The sequence below is a fragment of the Euprymna scolopes genome, chromosome 10 (genome assembly GCF_053919585.1).
Source record: "Euprymna scolopes isolate OS-2025 chromosome 10, ASM5391958v1, whole genome shotgun sequence".
NCBI classification, from domain to species: Eukaryota; Metazoa; Mollusca; class Cephalopoda; order Sepiida; family Sepiolidae; genus Euprymna; species Euprymna scolopes.
Window position 1 is genome coordinate 31,583,662 of NC_136491.1, and position 18,000 is coordinate 31,601,661.

The window sequence follows — 18,000 nt, forward strand, 5'->3', positions numbered from 1 at the left end:
AGTTTTATGTATGACATGAAAAAAAAAAAGTTTTATGTATGACATAAAAAAAAAACTTGAATCTTAAGATCTATCATTCCAGTTATTATAGTAGCAACTGAACTCCTGAATAAGAATTTCAAAAATTACCTAGCAAATATACTCAGTGAACCAAGTGCAAGAGATTCAAACAATTGCACTCAAAAGGGAAGGTCAGAATCTTAAAAAGATCTCTCGGTTGGAATATCTTGAGTTAGTGGGTGAATGCCTAGCATCTGGTAGGATGCTCCATCCCCAGCTTGAACAAACTGATAAGGAAAAAAAAAAAACACCTGCATAAAAAACTATTTGCTGAATATACCCGGTGAATCAAGTGCAAGAGAAATACAAACAATTGTACTCAAAGGAATGGTTAGAATCTTGAAAAGATCTCTCGGCTGAAGTAACTGATATTGTGGGTGATAATTATTTTATTTAAAAAAAAAAAAAAAAACTTTTAAAAAACGTTTCACTCAGACTTACAATTTTATGAAGGATTCTTTAAGCTAGAAAAGAGCCATGTTCTTGCAGGAGATATGATTCTTAAATTAGATGATGGTAGATTACATTATGCCTCTTACCACAAGTTGCACCTAAATTTGCAGTTTATAAATGAGCACTGCACCTGTTTAGTAACAGTTTTGATAAGCCTAGAATAAAGTAAATCTTTACTTGTGTGTGTTGTATATAATGTGAAAATAATATTTGACCTAGTAACTTACTGTCTTCTGTCTGAATTAGAAATTAGAGCGGGAGATCTCAAATTTCCTGGATTTTTACAACACGTCTTTTTGAAATTGAATAGATGCTTGAATTCCCACTCCTTGTATAAGTTTTACAAGGCAAACTGACTGGTTATTGTGACCCAACCACTACAAAAAAAAAAAAAGTCACTTGACTTTTTCTTTTTTTTTGTATGGAAATCTCTTTCAACGAAGCATAAAGCCACCTGATACAAGGAACTAAAATTTGAAAAAAAAATACTACAAAAACTGGTCAACAACAGATGTTAGATGGCTAGATTTTCAACTTTAATATCCAAATCTTTTTATTGCCATGTGCAGAGAATATAGAATTGCATGCATGTTTCTTTATTGGTCTATTAACAATAGCTGTTGGAAAGAAACGGATAATTGATAGACAGTTGGATGCAATAACATTTTAGTTGGTCCCCCTATAAAGGAGGGATTGGATCTGGTAATAATTCACTTCCGTTCGTTCTTTCTCCATTTGTTTCTCAATAACTATTCCTTGGATTTTTTTTTTTTTTTTTGCACAAACATTAGTCATGGTGAAAGTAAATTTTTGCCAAAATAGATTTCTTCACTCGCGGAAGGGGACCTCGCATGCTCAGTTTGTTTATTTTGTCAAGGACAAACATTAAACAGACTGTTAAATGTCATCTCTTCTTTTACGTAACAAGAATGACCCGTTTCTCGACCGGGTTGTGACTTGTGATGAAAAGTGGGTTCTTCATGACAACTGGCGACACTCAGTTAAGTGGTTAGATGCAGACAAAACTCCACGACACTTTCCAAAGCCAGAGTTGCACCAAAAGAAACTCAGTCTGACTGTTTGGCTGTCAGCGACCAGTCTCATCCATTAGTTTTTGAATGCAGGCGAAACTATTATGGTGGAGAAGTACTGTCAAAAAATGGATGAAATGCATCAGAAACTTCAACATGGTGGGATCGTTCTACCATTCCAGTAGATATCTGACTGCTGATGCAATTCTCTACCTGTATAAGAGCCAAGTACATCCAAGGATGGACTACTGTTGCCACATCTGGGCAGAAGCTGCTAGAAGTTGCTTATCCTGCCTTGACAGAGTTCAAAATAGACTTCGTAGCCTAGTGGGGGATGCCCATTTTTCTTTCCTGCAATCTCTTTCCCACAGCCTGTTCCTGCTCTATCGTTATTTTCATGGCAAAGTTCAATGTGAACAAGTTCTTAATCGGCCATCTTTTTAAGTAATCGAATTTACCAAATTTCCACTACTAATGATTACGCCATTTTCCCATTGTTTTCTAAACAGTTTATTTTTTGTAAGTAAAACGAACAAAAAAAAATACTCAAGCTGAGATCGAAACCAAAACATAGACAGTGAGTCAAGTACAATAACCATTAGACCAGCTTGCCACCATCTTTAAAAAGTGTTTTCAAACCTACTTGTTAACATAAGCTGTCATGTGAACGATTTGTGCATCCGCAGTCATGAAATAGTTGACAAACAGATAAAATTTGATGATCCCAAGTATTAATTTTTCAATTTTGACCACTTATCATCGAAAATAGACCCGACTTTAAACAGAAACTGTGAGAGAACGGAACAAGAACTTTTTACCATTTTTGGTCCAGAGGTAATTTATTGTCTAGAAAAAATATATCAAAAAAAAAAAATGCATTACCATATCAGCCACACCCTTTTTTATTGGATTTTGGGGCATGTGGGTAAAAAATCCAAAAACCCTTAATATCTCTATAAGAATTCACTTTTTAGCAAATCTGATGCCATTTTTGGATTCCTTGGGTCAAAATACTTACCTGTGCAAATTTTCAGAGCCACACGATATTTCAATCAGAAAATATTCAAAGGAATGACATCACAAAATTTATCCCGGGCGCCACATTATGCAGCAAAAATGAAAACAAAAAATGCTCTAAATCGGAAACCGCTTGGAATTAGATGCTCAAATTTTCAGGATTTCTTAGTTTCTATATTGTCTACCTGCACTGCAAATTACAGCCAAATCTGAGGGTATGGGTGTCAAAATCCCATATTTCTGGATGATTTGACATGGAATAACCCGGGGGCTTAAAATAACAGTAGGCAGACTGGGTGAAGAGAGGGGTAAAAAAAAAAAAAAATGGTAGTAGCGGTGGGAGGGGGTACTCGGCATTGCTCGGGTGTGTGTAGGTGGTGTAGTAAGGAACCCCGGGGGGGGGGAATCAAAACAACAGTAGGCAATCAGGGTGAAGAGAGGTGTTAAAAGTGGTAGTAGGCAGGCAGGTTCAAACCCGTGACGCGAAGATGGAAAAGAAAGTGAAAGAAAATCTGATGTCTTACCAGTGCTCCGTAATGCGACTAGAAGTTCGAAACGTTAAAATTAGGCAAAGTCAATCCAACCGATACAATGACTTGCAAAAAGTGGCTCGCAAAAAAATCGACCCTTCCTTGTACAAAACTGGTCAGCTAAGGTGAATGTTTTGGGCCAATTTTTCGATATGTCGCCTGAGACGCCGAGCTACAAAATGATACCGATCTTGTCAGGATCAGTCGCCTCTATTGAAAGTTTTTGCGAGACATACATACATACATTTAAACAGCCAGGTGAAATTTATATAATAGATTAACAATTATTCAGTATTGCGAAAACTCAGACGTGTACTCCTAACTCTGACACATTGTTCCAAGCTAAGGCCATCTGTCGTTCTCGTCAGCACTGCAATTATCTTCATACTAAGCGATACCAAAAGTCCAATTTATAAACAAATATTTTAATTTTTTAGTTTACAAATTGTACCCATCTATTAAGGTAAATGACACACTTGCAGCATTGAATCTTTGCTTGACCAGATCAAAACACACAGAACCCATTAACAAAGTCTTTTGTCTAAGAACCCCAAAGGGGCCCAACCTGTTTGAATAGGCACAACAGCTCAACCGAGTCGTGGTTCTGTCCAAAATTGCTTCTCAAACATTCAACTCCCACTCTTATTCCTCTTCCGTGGGGGAGGGGGGGGGTTTGCTATAACCACCTCTTTCTATTTTCCCCCAGATATCTTCACTGTTGTCTGGTTCTGACCCTTTGTTGGCAGTAATTGTTCAGCTGCCCAGAAGAGACGTTCACTGAAGATAAAATCCAGATATTGTTTCTCTCACAAGCCAATTCCAGGAGGATAAATGAGGTCCTCTGACAAAGGAGGAATTCCATTAATGCCTCTGTTCAGTCTCGAAAGATAAAGGATACCCCCTGTAGGGGAAGCTGCACGCGCAATTGTGAGGTTATGGGTTGCAAAATCCTCACCATACTGCTCTTGAATTGACACTGTTCGAGTCCAGTGGCAAGAAGTCCAGGATTACTGGAAACAATGTCGAGATAAGCGGAGAGCACATATAGCACCTAAAAGTCCCAAATGGTCACTTATTTAGTACTGACCAGATTCAATGTTGCTTAACTTCGGTGATCCAGCGGGAACAGTGTGTCAATGTGATTATGCTATATAAAGTGTGTCAATATGATTATGCTATATAAATTGTGTCAATGTGATTATGCTATATAAAGTGTGTCAATGTGATTATGCTATATAAAGTGTGTCAATGTGATTATGCTATATAAATTGTGTCAATGTGATTATGCTATATAAATTGTCAATGTGATTATGCTATATAAATTGTGTCAATGTGATTATGCTATATAAATTGTGTCAATGTGATTATGCTATATAAATTGTGTCAATGTGATTATGCTATATAAATTGTGTCAATGTGATTATGCTATATAAATTGTGTCAATGTGATTATGCTATATAAATTGTGTCAATGTGATTATGCTATATAAATTGTGTCAATGTGATTATGCTATATAAATTGTGTCAATGTGATTATGCTATATAAATTGTGTCAATGTGATTATGCTATATAAATTGTGTCAATGTGATTATGCTATATAAATTGTGTCAATGTGATTATGCTATATAAAGGAGGGATTGAACCTAGTAATTCACCCCTATTCACACTTTTCTTAATGACCACGCCTTGGAATTTTTTGAAATTTTGCACAAACATTAGTCATGGTAAAAATAAATTTTTGCCAAAATGGATGTTCTGGGATAACTGGTTGCATCACCATCATCAGCTTCTGCTTGTGGGTTAGTGTAATAACATCTATTTACTAATGGATATTTGGTATCTGTCTGAACCCAAAGCTCATTAAGTACTATTGTACTAGGTTTCAATACTCAATTCTGGGGGCAGGTAATGTATGTTCTGTTATCATGAGATCATACTCCCAGGCATCGTCTCCTTTTTATTAGCAGAATCAACACTTACCTTATATATACTAGCAAACGCGACTGGAGGGAATGATGCAGTTAAGTCATTTTACTTTTGAATTTTTATTTGTTTGCACCTTTTTAAACTTAAGGTAGAATACTCTTATTATATACTTCAATTAAGTAGATTTTTTATTTTAAGGCGATTATTTGACAATGTTTAACGCCAGTAGTCATTTAGGTCAGACTTTTTCAAATAAATTAATTCTCCCTAAAATTGTTATACTGTCAATAACATGGTACAATAATAACAAAGGGGAATTGGCTAGTCAGAAGCAAATTTGGATTTGTCAGCTTAAATGCATTTTATTGCTCGTTATTCTAACAACTACAGATGATAAAATGCAGACCAATTTTATTTTGCTAAGTTTACGTTTCTTGTAGAGTGAAAATAATTTTCTGGTATGATTCCATGACGCTGGACAACGGTGAACAATGGTCTATTCTTAAGACTTAGCCTTGTTATTTGAAAGCTTTTGTCATCTCGAACATTGTTCTTTTGTTAGACGGCTCTTTTTTGTTTGCACCAACAATGAGTAACTAAGTCAAGTAGTTGTTCCAGATGATAGTTAATTGGTTACAAAACTAGGATGGAGGTCTGTAGAGTTACCATTCAATTTAAATGGAAAGTTTAATTGGTTTTGTGTAAATCAAAATAAGAAAATGTTCACTATATGAAAACTGGACCATAAATAAGTTAAAAAAATCTATTTATAAAAGTGTGTGTGTGTGTGTGTGTGTGAACAACTCTCAACCCATATACTCAATGAATTTTTGTTCTGCAGACTTGAAATTTGATATATAAGGTAGTCAGACATGTGGAGAACCTTTGAATTTGTTTTCAGTTGGAAAAATGGTGCTCAGGGGTCAAAATTATAAATTGGTGTGTGGGGGTTCATCGGATTTTTATCTGTTTGCTGTTTCACGTATTCGCATGGATGAATTGTTCACATGACAACTTCCTTATGTTAATAAGTTGGTTTGAAAACACTTTTTAAAGTCGTGGCAAGCTAGCGTAATGGTTATCGTATTTGATTCGCTGTCTTTAGGTTTTGATTTCAATCTCAGCTGGAGTATTTTATTTTTATTTTATTTTTTTTTTTTACCTACAAGAAGTGAACTGTTTAGTAAAACAATACTTGCATGCACATGTCTCAGTTTCTTTCCGTTTATTTTTCTTTATTTCATTTTTTTCTTTATTTCTTTCTTTTTTTTTTTTTTTTTTAAGGAATTTACTGTTACGGTTAATAATACGGTGTTTCTGTTTAAATCTGCATTAATTAAAATGTACTTATGCATATTTTATGACAAGGTAATGTCGGGCAGCCTGCTAATTTATATCTACATGTGTGTGTAAGTTTCTTCCCTATGGACTCCGAAATGGTGGGCTGATATTGTTGTTTATTTATTTTTTTGAAATTTCACACTTTTTTTTTGTGTCTTGGAGTGTTGTGAGACAAGGTTTATATCAGAATGTCTGATAAGTATTGAAAAATTGATAATTGAAAAAATCTGATTAAAGAAGGAACAGTCTGATTTTGAACAAAGTTAACATCCTTATACAACCTAACATTACAAGTACATTTGAGAAGTTTGATCACCACACAGGCAGAAGGGTCTGGCATATAAAAACAGTAGGTTTTTTGATAAGAAAGGGGCACATTTGAAATAAACATTTCTGTTTGGAACACAATTGAAACACGTTTGAACCATGATACTTGATTTCTGCTGTTTAAACTTTAATTCAAGCCATTATATAAAAATAATTTTATAAAATCAACATTAGATTCTTTACAATGCAATGTAGACTACAATACATTCTAGACTGTCACTGTGGGGAGGTATGTGAAGCTTCCTCTTGGTGCACCACAGCGAGTCCCCGACTACAGCAGGAAATTGATCAATTTGATTGAAAAATGGACAGTTTCACTGATTTCGATGATAATGAAAATATGGTGTGGAACATTTGTCGATTCTCATTCAATCCCGGGCAATATCGGGGGTCCCTACTAGTTTTTTTTATATATTTATAATAATAACCTCACTCAATTTTATGTTCGTACATATATTATCATCCTCCACTTTCTTTTTTTTTTTTTGTAAAAGATGGTGTCGCCTGATTGGTGAGAATGTAAAAAAGAAAAGGTTCTTATTCAGAATTCCCTTATAAAAAAAAAAGAGAAAAAAAAAATTATATGATGTATATACTCGTGCATGTTGGAATGAAAATGTCATATTCCAAAAATTATGTAAATTAATAAATGCTTGGACAGCCCACTCTGCTTGTTTAAAGGGATGTGTCCACAATAGGGTTTTCTAAAACTAAAAACAATTGACGAAGACAGAAATTGCGTAATAACTTAAATCTAGATACAACCCTCAGTACGCAAGCAGAAACGAAGGGGTTGAATAGTGGACATATAGATAAAACAGTTTTAACAAACTAAGAAAGTTTGTAAATTTCGTTAATTTTCAAGATTTATTTTTGTCACACATTTTACTAAAATTCATCTCGTTAGGATAAGTTTTTGTTCAAACGAGTTTATATTTTTTAAAGTAAATTTTAAACTTTTATTCCTATAATTGAACTTTTTCTCTAAAATTATCATTAACATATTTTATTAAATTAATCCATGACTATCAAAATAGTTAGCTTTTAACACGGGTAATTGCCTGACTCTTTGATATGTATAACTGACTTTAATGACTTACCTCTCTTTGGTCGTTTTAATTTTAACAAACCTTTTGTTTATTACAGCAAAACAGTTGGTGATGCCAGCACAGATCAGCAATTAAGATGTTCCCATTTGGATAGATTGATTTTACATTAATTTTTAATCTTAATTTTAATTCTTGTTTATATATATATATATAATATATATATATATATATATATATATCTGCTAGTGATGGGGCGCCTGGCTTTGCCTGGTTGTAAAATGCGCTTAAATAAATTTTAATTTGTCCAGATTTTCTATATGTTAGTCGTGATTTCAAAAGTAAAAAAAAAAAAAAAAAAAAAAAGTATTTGGATGCCATCAGTTAGAATCGAAACCGAAAACAAAACTGTCGCATTCAAAGCTGGTGATGTTACCACTGTACCATCATGACACACATATAAAACGATTAAAAGTAAACTAAGATGAATGTACAAAATGTTTAATGATTTTTTTAAAATTTTAACCCCTTAAAAACTATTTTAACCGACTAAAGACCCATAAAAGAACGGCCCATAAAAAATACAATCATTTAAGGTCCCTAGCACCGCTCTGCAACTTTTAGTTTCGGGAGAGATAGTCTGCAAATATGGAGACAGACAGACTGCTAGAGTGATAAATTAGATATATTAGTAATTTTTTAAAGTGTAATTTTTAATTTCAAGTAAGTCTTTAATTTTAAATTTAGTCATTTAATTTAGTGGCTGCTAAGAAAAAAAATGACTAATTTTATCGATTTAAGGAAATTAAAAAAAGATAAATATTTTCTATTCCACCACTTATATATTGGTAAAACTCCAGGAAAATAAAATTAAGTGATTTACAAAAATAAAAATTACATTGAGAATTGTAAACACAATATTCCACACAGCATGAGGGATGCTATTTCTGGGGAGACATATTAAACAGAGGCTAACGAGAGTCTGGCATAGGCAACCAAAGACTGGTTCCCTTTATGTTGGATTTGAAACTGATGGTATCAATGTTTTTCAGATCTTTTGTTATGAAAATATAAATATTATGCTGTTATTTTGATATTTTCTGTATCGAGCACTTTGCTGAGGTTTTCTCTCGCAAACCTTGTGTGTGTGTGTGTGTGTGGTTATCCCAATAACCAACAGAAAGAATAGGTCCACAATAATTTGTATTTAAAAAATTTTTTTTATTTCAGCCCATGCCTATATATATATTTTTTTTTACTTTTTTACATGCATTTTGCAGTTCATAACAAAAATATTGTCTTTAGTTTATTTGCCTGCTCTTCAAAGGCTATCAAATATTAACAAAAACATATGCCAAAACAATATGCAAAGAAAGATGTTTAAGAAAGATAAGAACAGCTCTCCAAAAAAAACAAAAGTCACTTTAAAGATGACAATCAGAAGAAAAAAAAAATTCCCTTTTAAAACATTTGGAATTTTTTGTCAGAACATTTAGAAAGTAAATAAAAAAAAAAAAAAGAAAATATAAAATTTTTGTTCGAAACTAATTTCAGATGTTTACAGAAAGCAAATCTGGCAATCCTCTCTGTCTAAAATGGATTCTGAAAAACCTTTCACTCAATTTCCATGATGAGGCATTTTCTTTGTATCCCAGTCAATGCATTTTCTTTTAAATTTCCAGTATCATATCATTTTATTTTTTTATTTTAAACGTCACCAACAAAGATATTTTATTGTAAACACTAGTGAAAAAAGTTTTTTTTTTCTCCGTCATTTTTGAAGAGTATACACTAGTGTGTGTATATATATATATATATATATATATATATATATATATATATATATATATATACTGAATGACCCGTATTATTAAAAATAGATGCAAAATTATATTATATAGATCCAAAAGAAATGTTAAAAATATAAAACCCAGATCATATTTAACCATTTCAATTTTATTTCAGAATTCTGCGGACCATGTGGAATTGACAGAGAGGTTGTGCAAAACTTTGTATTATGGATATAATACTCCACCGGATTATCCATCTCTTCCTCTTTCAGGTAAGAAAATGCCCTCCTCCCCCTTAATCACTCCAACTATATAGCAGTTAAAAGTGACTCTTGAGTTTACTTTCAGCACCCTTGTAACTCTCATTTGCTTTATTTTTGTCTTTTAGTCCTCACATTCCACAGTGATGTTTCTAACAAAGGGAGAAGAATTGCTGTTCCCTGGGTCGGGAGCTATCTCTAAAACATTTAGCATTGATTAGTTTTTGATCTTAAGCCCTCCCCCCCTCCCCAAGTTACTTAATGCTTTGTCTGGGCTGATTTCTCATATAAAAAAAAAAAAAAATTGATCAGACTTGATCTGTATTTGGAATGTACAATGCTAATTAGCTTTTGTAAAAGAAAATTGAATTGGAAAATACTTGATACACTATTTTCTGCACTTTTTTAAAAAGTTTTGTGTAAAAAGTTATTTGTGCTGTGGTTAAACTTTGTAAAATTAAAAGGGCATTTTTTTTTTTTTTTTTTTTTTTTGTAAGCTATAAATATATAAGTAAATAAAATTTTTCCACTCTTTTCTTTCTGTTGGTCTTGTAATTAGCTTTAACATGATTAAAGTGAGTCAGATTTGGCAAGTATTGGCCCATGTTCTTTAAAACAAAAATTTCATTTCCAATCGACTTCATATTTAATCTGATCAATAGTTTTTGTTTAGATATTTAATATCATAGATTAAGTTAGAAGAGCTAATTCTCCCACGGTCTTAAGTCCTCTCCTTATTACCAATGACACCAAGAAAGCTGATAGAAATCTAATTATCCAATTTCTCAAATTTCACTGCTAATGCTTTCCCTTATCTTCCCTTCTATAAGTAATTTGCCTCAATTGAACGTTATCTGACATATAACGCTTTTGTACAAAGTTTTATAACCTGTGAAGTCCTCGTCAAATTCATAATATACTTATTTAAGACACAATTCAGTTTGACTCTTGTCCGAGTATTCATAACCTAAATTTGACAAAATGCGGATTCCATGAACAAAGCTTCTTTCTTAGAACTGCACGCCTGTGAAACTCTGTTCCGTCTGCCTGCTTCCCACTGGACTACGACTTGAATGTTTTCAAGTCCAATGTTAACAAATTCCTAATGAACCGCCCCCTTAAGTAAACATTTCATCAAATCTCCACACTAACGTAATGTACTTGCAATAACCCTTATCCCTGAGTGGCTTCCGGGCCGTGATAAGTGGTGATCACTGTGTAATAAAAAAAAAAAAAAAACTATATTTGGGGCATGTAAATTGAGGAAATTAAAAAGAATTCCTGGGTGATGCCGGGTAAGGACAACTAGAATTTTATAAGTAAATATTAAGAGATGGATGTAGTTTGCTTGAAGCATTGTATAGTATGTAGTTAAATAGAATTGTAGAAGGTGGTATAATGCAGAGGTAATGCTTCAGCTTGTGTCTTTCCATTACCTCTGCATTGTTCCGCCTTCTACAATTCTATTTAAGTAAATATTAATTCTTGGATATCGATGTGAAATTTTTGTTCATGTGAAAATCTACAAATTGCAGAAGCAGTACCTCGTCCATCTATAGAAATTGAAGGTAAAGCGGTATGAGATAAAGGTTAAGACTGCATAACTGTTAGGCGCTATTGTAGACATGTTGATGGGTGTAGGTAAAACAGGCATTGAGATGATCAGGCTTAACAAATCACATGATAAAAGAAAAGGTTATCCTGAAAGACTGGAAACTTGATCCAATTTTGAATCGATACATGTACAAGAGTTAAAAAGGAAGCACTTGACAGGTGATTACGGAAACTTAATGTTTATAATTTGGATCCTTAAAGTGACTGAAGGAATAATTGAGAAGCAAATGATTTAGATAAGCAAAAATGAATGCAGTTCCGTTTTACATTTGAATAAAATGCCAGCATATGACGGCATGTAAAACATGTTAAACTGAATCGGATGATGAGTTTTTTTTTTTTTTTTTTACATAGGCATCACCACATTATCAAGGCCAAGAGGCCACTCAAGGATAAGGGTTAAAGAGTGTACAGTAGAAATTGGACAATATAGTAATCATTAGTAATGAAAATTTGGTAAATTTGATAACTTATATGGAACGGCTCATCAAGAACTTATTTACATTAGACTTGAAGACAACTATATTGTAGTCAGCCGGAAAGCAGGAAAACGGAAGACAATTCCACATGTGTGCAGTTCTAAGAAAGAAGCTTTGTTCATGGAATCTACGTTTAGGTTTAGGCACAGATAAAGAGTGGGGGGAATTATTGATAGTGTTTACAGCTAGACGAGTGTTTCTTGTGAAAGTTTGGCGAGGGGGACCATAGATTGAAGCTCAGTCGAACACTTTCCATGAAAATAACGATACATCAGAGACAAACTCGCAACATCTCTTCTGTGGGATAGAGGTTGCAAGGAAGAGAAAAGGACATTTCCTACGAGGCTACAAAGTCTATTTTGAACTCTATCAAGGCAGGACAAGTCCTTTCTAGCAGCTCCTGCCCAGATGTGGCAACAGTATTCCATCCTTGGACGTACCTGGCTCTTATATAGATAGAGAATAGCATCAGCAGTGAGATATCTACCGGATCGATAGAAAGATCCCACCATTTTTCCAGCGGCCTTGGCAACAGATTTGATGTACGTGTTCCATTTAAGATCAGGAGTAATGGTCAAGCCAAGAAGCTTGTCAAAACTTGAGGCCTCTTGAAGACGAGAGCCATTCATTTCAATTGATGCCAGATGTGGATCAGAATGTTGATGATGTAAAGAGAGAAGCTTGGTTTTAGATGCATTAAAAGTAAGCAGCCACTCCTTCCCCCATTGTACTACGTGCTCAAGATCAGAGGAGAGAGAATTGGAGAGAATTTGGTCGTTTACTGTCTTAGATGTGCTACCATAAATGGTAGTGTCGTCAGCATAAATGTCTACAAATGATGTAAGGATGTGATTTGGAAGATCATTAATGTAGATCAGGAAAAGAGTTGGGCCCAGGATGGACCCCTGAGGGACACCGGCATTAATACTGTGAGCTTCTGATTTTTGCCCCTCAACTACTACTCTTATGAACCTATCAGAAAGAAATGATTTAATAATTGAGAAGACATTTCCAGCAATACCATAGCTAGAGATCTTATGAAGTAAACCTTTATGCCATACCCTATCAAAGGCCTTAGATATGTCAAGAGCAATTGCCCTAGAAAGGTTGCCTCTGTCGAGAGATTTGCTAATCCTATGAGATATAACTGTAAGCACATCTGCTGTAGATCTAGCAGAACGGAAACCATATTGAGTGTCACTAAGAAGGTTATTTTTGTTGAGATGGTTGATTACTTCTGTATTTAACACAGATTCCAGCAACTTACTCATGACGCACAGGAGACTTATTGGCCTGTACTGAGAGGGGGATGAGCGATCACCTGAATTCTTAAATACAGGGCATACTGATGAGATTTTCCAGGGAGATGGGAAACTATTCTCCTTAAGACAACGTTTAAACAGTTTTGTAAGTATGGGCACTAGTTCAGGTTGAAGTTTTTTGAGTACTATAATTGGAATACCGTCAGGGCCAGTTGCTTTACTGGAATCAAGGTTTTTGATTAGCTTGGCAACATCACGTACAGATATACGTATATCACATAGCGTGTTTTCTGATACAGGAGGAAATATTGGGGGTTGGCGGTCTTGGTCGCAAAGGGTAGAATTAGCTGCAAAGTTCTTGACAAAGAGTTTGGCTTTGTCTGATGCTGACGAGATTACCTCAGGTCCATTGATAATAGTTGGGATGGAGCACACGCTTCTGTTCAGGATTCTATTTGCTATTTGCCAAAACTGGTGGGAACCAAGCCGCTGTTCAGCTACTTTGGACTTAACAGATTGAGCATACAACTCTCTTGCATTCTTTATTACTTTCTTACAATTTAAATTGATTGCACTAAAAAAAAAAATATTGAAACAAAAAAGTTTTTTTTTAAATTTATAACTGCGTTCACTTGTTAACTGAAAGTATTTGGACATTGCTGAAGTCAGCTACTATCACCCCCCCCCCCCCCCCGCCTTGTTACAGGATGCATTTACTGTTAAAAATTTTTAATAAACTTGTTTCACTTTTTCTTCATCTTCAGGAATTGCTGTCAAGTTTTTCCAAGATGCAGCACCAAGATCTTTGGGTAAAGTGGACATGTATCTTGCTTCCTCCATGACTAAGTGAGTAACTTTGCTCTCCTTTCTTTTTTTCCGAGTCCCCATCTCTTTTTTTCCGAGTCCCCATCTCTTTTTTTCCGAGTCCCCATCTCTTTTTTTCCGAGTCCCCATCTCTTTTTTTCCGAGTCCCCCTCTCTTTTTTTCCGAGTCCCCCTCTCTTTTTTTCCGAGTCCCCCTCTCTTTTTTTCCGAGTCCCCCTCTCTTTTTTTCCGAGTCCCCCTCTCTTTTTTTCCGAGTCCCCCTCTCTTTTTTTCCGAGTCCCCCTCTCTTTTTTTCCGAGTCCCCCTCTCTTTTTTTCCGAGTCCCCCTCTCTTTTTTTCCGAGTCCCCCTCTCTTTTTTTCCGAGTCCCCCTCTCTTTTTTTCCGAGTCCCCCTCTCTTTTTTTCCGAGTCCCCCTCTCTTTTTTTCCGAGTCCCCCTCTCTTTTTTTCCGAGTCCCCCTCTCTTTTTTTCCGAGTCCCCCTCTCTTTTTTTCCGAGTCCCCCTCTCTTTTTTTCCGAGTCCCCCTCTCTTTTTTTCCGAGTCCCCCTCTCTTTTTTTCCGAGTCCCCCTCTCTTTTTTTCCGAGTCCCCCTCTCTTTTTTTCCGAGTCCCCCTCTCTTTTTTTCCGAGTCCCCCTCTCTTTTTTTCCGAGTCCCCCTCTCTTTTTTTCCGAGTCCCCCTCTCTTTTTTTCCGAGTCCCCCTCTCTTTTTTTCCGAGTCCCCCTCTCTTTTTTTCCGAGTCCCCCTCTCTTTTTTTCCGAGTCCCCCTCTCTTTTTTTCCGAGTCCCCCTCTCTTTTTTTCCGAGTCCCCCTCTCTTTTTTTCCGAGTCCCCCTCTCTTTTTTTCCGAGTCCCCCTCTCTTTTTTTTCCGAGTCCCCCCCTCTTTTTTTTCCGCGTCCCTTTTTTTTCTGTTGTTTTCGTCCTTTGTGTCGTTTTCCCTTTCGAAAATAAAATCCCATACATAATCATAGTAATGACTATAATTAATCAAACGCATTCCAAAAGTTGTTTCCTTTGTTGCTGGCAAATATGCGAAATACAAATAACTTCGAAAAATGCTGTAAATTATGGTAATACAGTAAATTTTTATGTAGCTCTTTCAATAAAAACATAATTAAAAAGTATAAATATTTTTCCAGTTAAAGCTAAATTATTTTGAAATTTTAATTTGTTTAATTTATATAGACTTTTTTGTGGTTTATCAGTTTTGAAATAATTGACGTATCGCCTGATACAAGTAGCTTACAAAAATTAAATGAAACCATACACTAAAACCGATTTTGGTTAAATTGATCCTATTTTGTTAAATCTATTCCCATGATTAATTTCAGTGATAATTTTATGGCCACACATTTCTTATATATATATATATATAATCTTGATTTTTGAACTCATATTTAATGCCCTAGATCTCTCCGAGAATAGTACGTATTTTTAAAAGATAGGAATATCAGATAGGAACTCATTGTAGTCTTTAAAATGAACAATCCACCAATAATTATTCCGATTATCGTAATAAAATAGAAATGTTTTACGAATGAGGCTCAGCTTTCATTATCCAGCTCTTAACCTTTCATACAGTACTTACCCCTCCTCACGATGGGGGTGGGGGCGAAGGCATGAAGTTACATCTCACTTTAAAAAAGGTGCCAATATAAAATTGTGCTGCCCCATTCTGAACATTTATACTTTGACCTTAGCCTGAAGGTCAGTTGTGTGTCAATCTTATCAATTTCTAATAATTATTTATAGAAAATAAAATTGTTGACCTAATTAAGATCATTCATTTAATATTTATAGATCTAAACATAATGTGGTAGCTTCCACTCATGAAAATACCCGAAAAATTCATTGCTCTCTCAAAGTATTTTGATATGAGTATTAACGTTTATATAGCGTGGTTCAGTTTGGTAGCAACGTTCATGTATGAACTGCTCTATAGTTGAATAAAATGGAGCTCTTTTTCAAATGATATATATAGTAGAACCCTAGGATACATTTTTTTTTTTTTTTCGGTTATGATGTGGAATACAATGTTTTTTCGGACCCTGGTTACGGTATTTTTACCCTGCCTTATGGTGTTATTTATAATGTTATTTGATTATATGCATGTGTATTATATACTGTACTGTATTTTGTTACTAATTTTTAATGCTGTATCCCAGGTTTCTACTCTACTGTACAGTACATCCAAATTGAAATATTTATTAGCATTTACAAGGTTAGCTGACTTTCAAAAATATGCCAAAACCCATTAATAAGAAACAGAACCCCCTCTGCAAGTTTGTGATCTTATCTTTTTTTCCCTATACTTTTTCTCTCCCCTATACTTTCCTCTCATAGCCCCCCCCCACTTTGTTTCTTTTTTAAATTAAAAAAATTGTTTATAAATGCAAACACCATATTTGACTCCACTTTTCTTCCTCCTCTTAGGCATGCCATGATGTCGCCCTGCTCAGTGATGCTTGGAATCATTTATGTAAATCGACTGAAAGATAAGAATCCAGAATATTTGATGCAGATTTCTTCGGCTGATCTTTTCTTGATTTCAATGGTAAGATGGCCTTCAAACTTATTTTGCTCTCTACATTAACAAATATACATTCAAAGTTTCAAGAACAGATATTTATTTCAAAATCTTATGTCCATACTGTTAAAAATAACTGCATAATATTGTTTTATATTGAATGTTTTTAATGCTAAAATGAAATAATTTTGATACTTGTGCAATATAATCTATATATATATCTATAAAAGTGAGTGTGTCTGTGTACATTTCTCTACCAAATAACTCTGTCAATTTTCGGTCTAATGACTCAAGATTGTACGTAAGGAGTATTGAGATTTGGGAAAATCTTTTTAATCGGTTTTAGGCCAGAAATTTGTATGTCAAAGGGTCGAAGTTCAACGATTTGACCTTTGAAAACTCTACCAAACTCCTCTGCCAATTTTGGGTCTAAACACTTGAAATTTTAAATGTAGGTTACTTGGACATGGATCAAACTTCTTCATTTGATTTGAGTCTCCCAAAAATGTTAAAGGATCAAAATTGTGGTCAAAGTTAAAAAAAAATTTCACCACTGGTCTCTACCAAATTACTCGGCCAATTTCTGGTCTAAACATTTGAAATTTTACATAAAGGGTATTCAGAGATAGGGCAAACTTTTTAATCGGTTTGGGTTGAAAGTATGAACTCCCAAGGGGTCAAAGTTCAAAAGATTTGACCTTTGTGGTGTCTAGCAAACTACTCAGCCAATTTTGAGTCTAAGCATTTGAAATTTATACATGACGGGTATTCAGACATGCGGCAAGCATTTTAATCAATTTTGGGGCGAACATTTGGCTGCCAAAAAGGTAAAAGTTGAAAGAGTTGACCTTTGCAGATTCTACCAAATTCCTCTGCCAATTTTGGGTCTAAAGATTTGAAATTTCAGATGTAGGTAACTTGGACATGGGTAAAACTTTGTATTTTGATTTGAGACTAAAATAATAAATGTTTAGGGGTCAAAATTGGAGTCAAAGTTAAAAATTGACCTCTGTGATCTCTACAAAATTACTCAGACAAATTTTGATCTAAACATTTGAAATCTTACATAAAGTGTATTCACACATAGGGCAAGTTATGAACAGTACATAGGGCCCGAGCAAAGCCGGGCTGAACTGCTAGTTGGATATACAAAAAATATATTTTAAGTAAAAACACTTATGTAATTACGTGTCATGTCAAAGTTAATAACTTTAAAAAATTACGAAAAATGAAGTAGATCTGCTAGAACTATTTTTTACAAAAGATAACATTCTCAATCTGCCATTTTCTAATTTGAAATAGCGAAAGTTAATTGAAAACAAGGGAGATAAGTCAGTTTGTCATACAGAATTAACTGCAATAATTTGATAAATTTAATTTTTTTCATGTAATTATTTTTCTACTTGATTATTTAATGTAGGTTTTTGATTTTTACTAATTTTAACACAATACGTAATTATAAAATAGTGTTTTTAAAATGCATTTTATATATATATGCTAGCCTAGAATCCCAT

General features: G+C 34.3%; 1 protein-coding gene across 1 annotated transcript in view; it reads left to right on the forward strand.

Annotated features, from left to right (window-relative positions):
- The window catches only part of LOC145285912 (uncharacterized), a 53,091-nt gene that overhangs the window by 19,921 nt on the left and 15,170 nt on the right, over window positions 1-18,000 (forward strand). Inside the window, exons 2-4 of the mRNA XM_080134391.1 lie at window positions 9,697-9,793; window positions 13,901-13,982; window positions 16,393-16,513. Coding sequence (XP_079990517.1) covers window positions 9,697-9,793; window positions 13,901-13,982; window positions 16,393-16,513 — 300 coding nt within the window. The remainder of the gene's footprint in view (window positions 1-9,696; window positions 9,794-13,900; window positions 13,983-16,392; window positions 16,514-18,000) is intronic.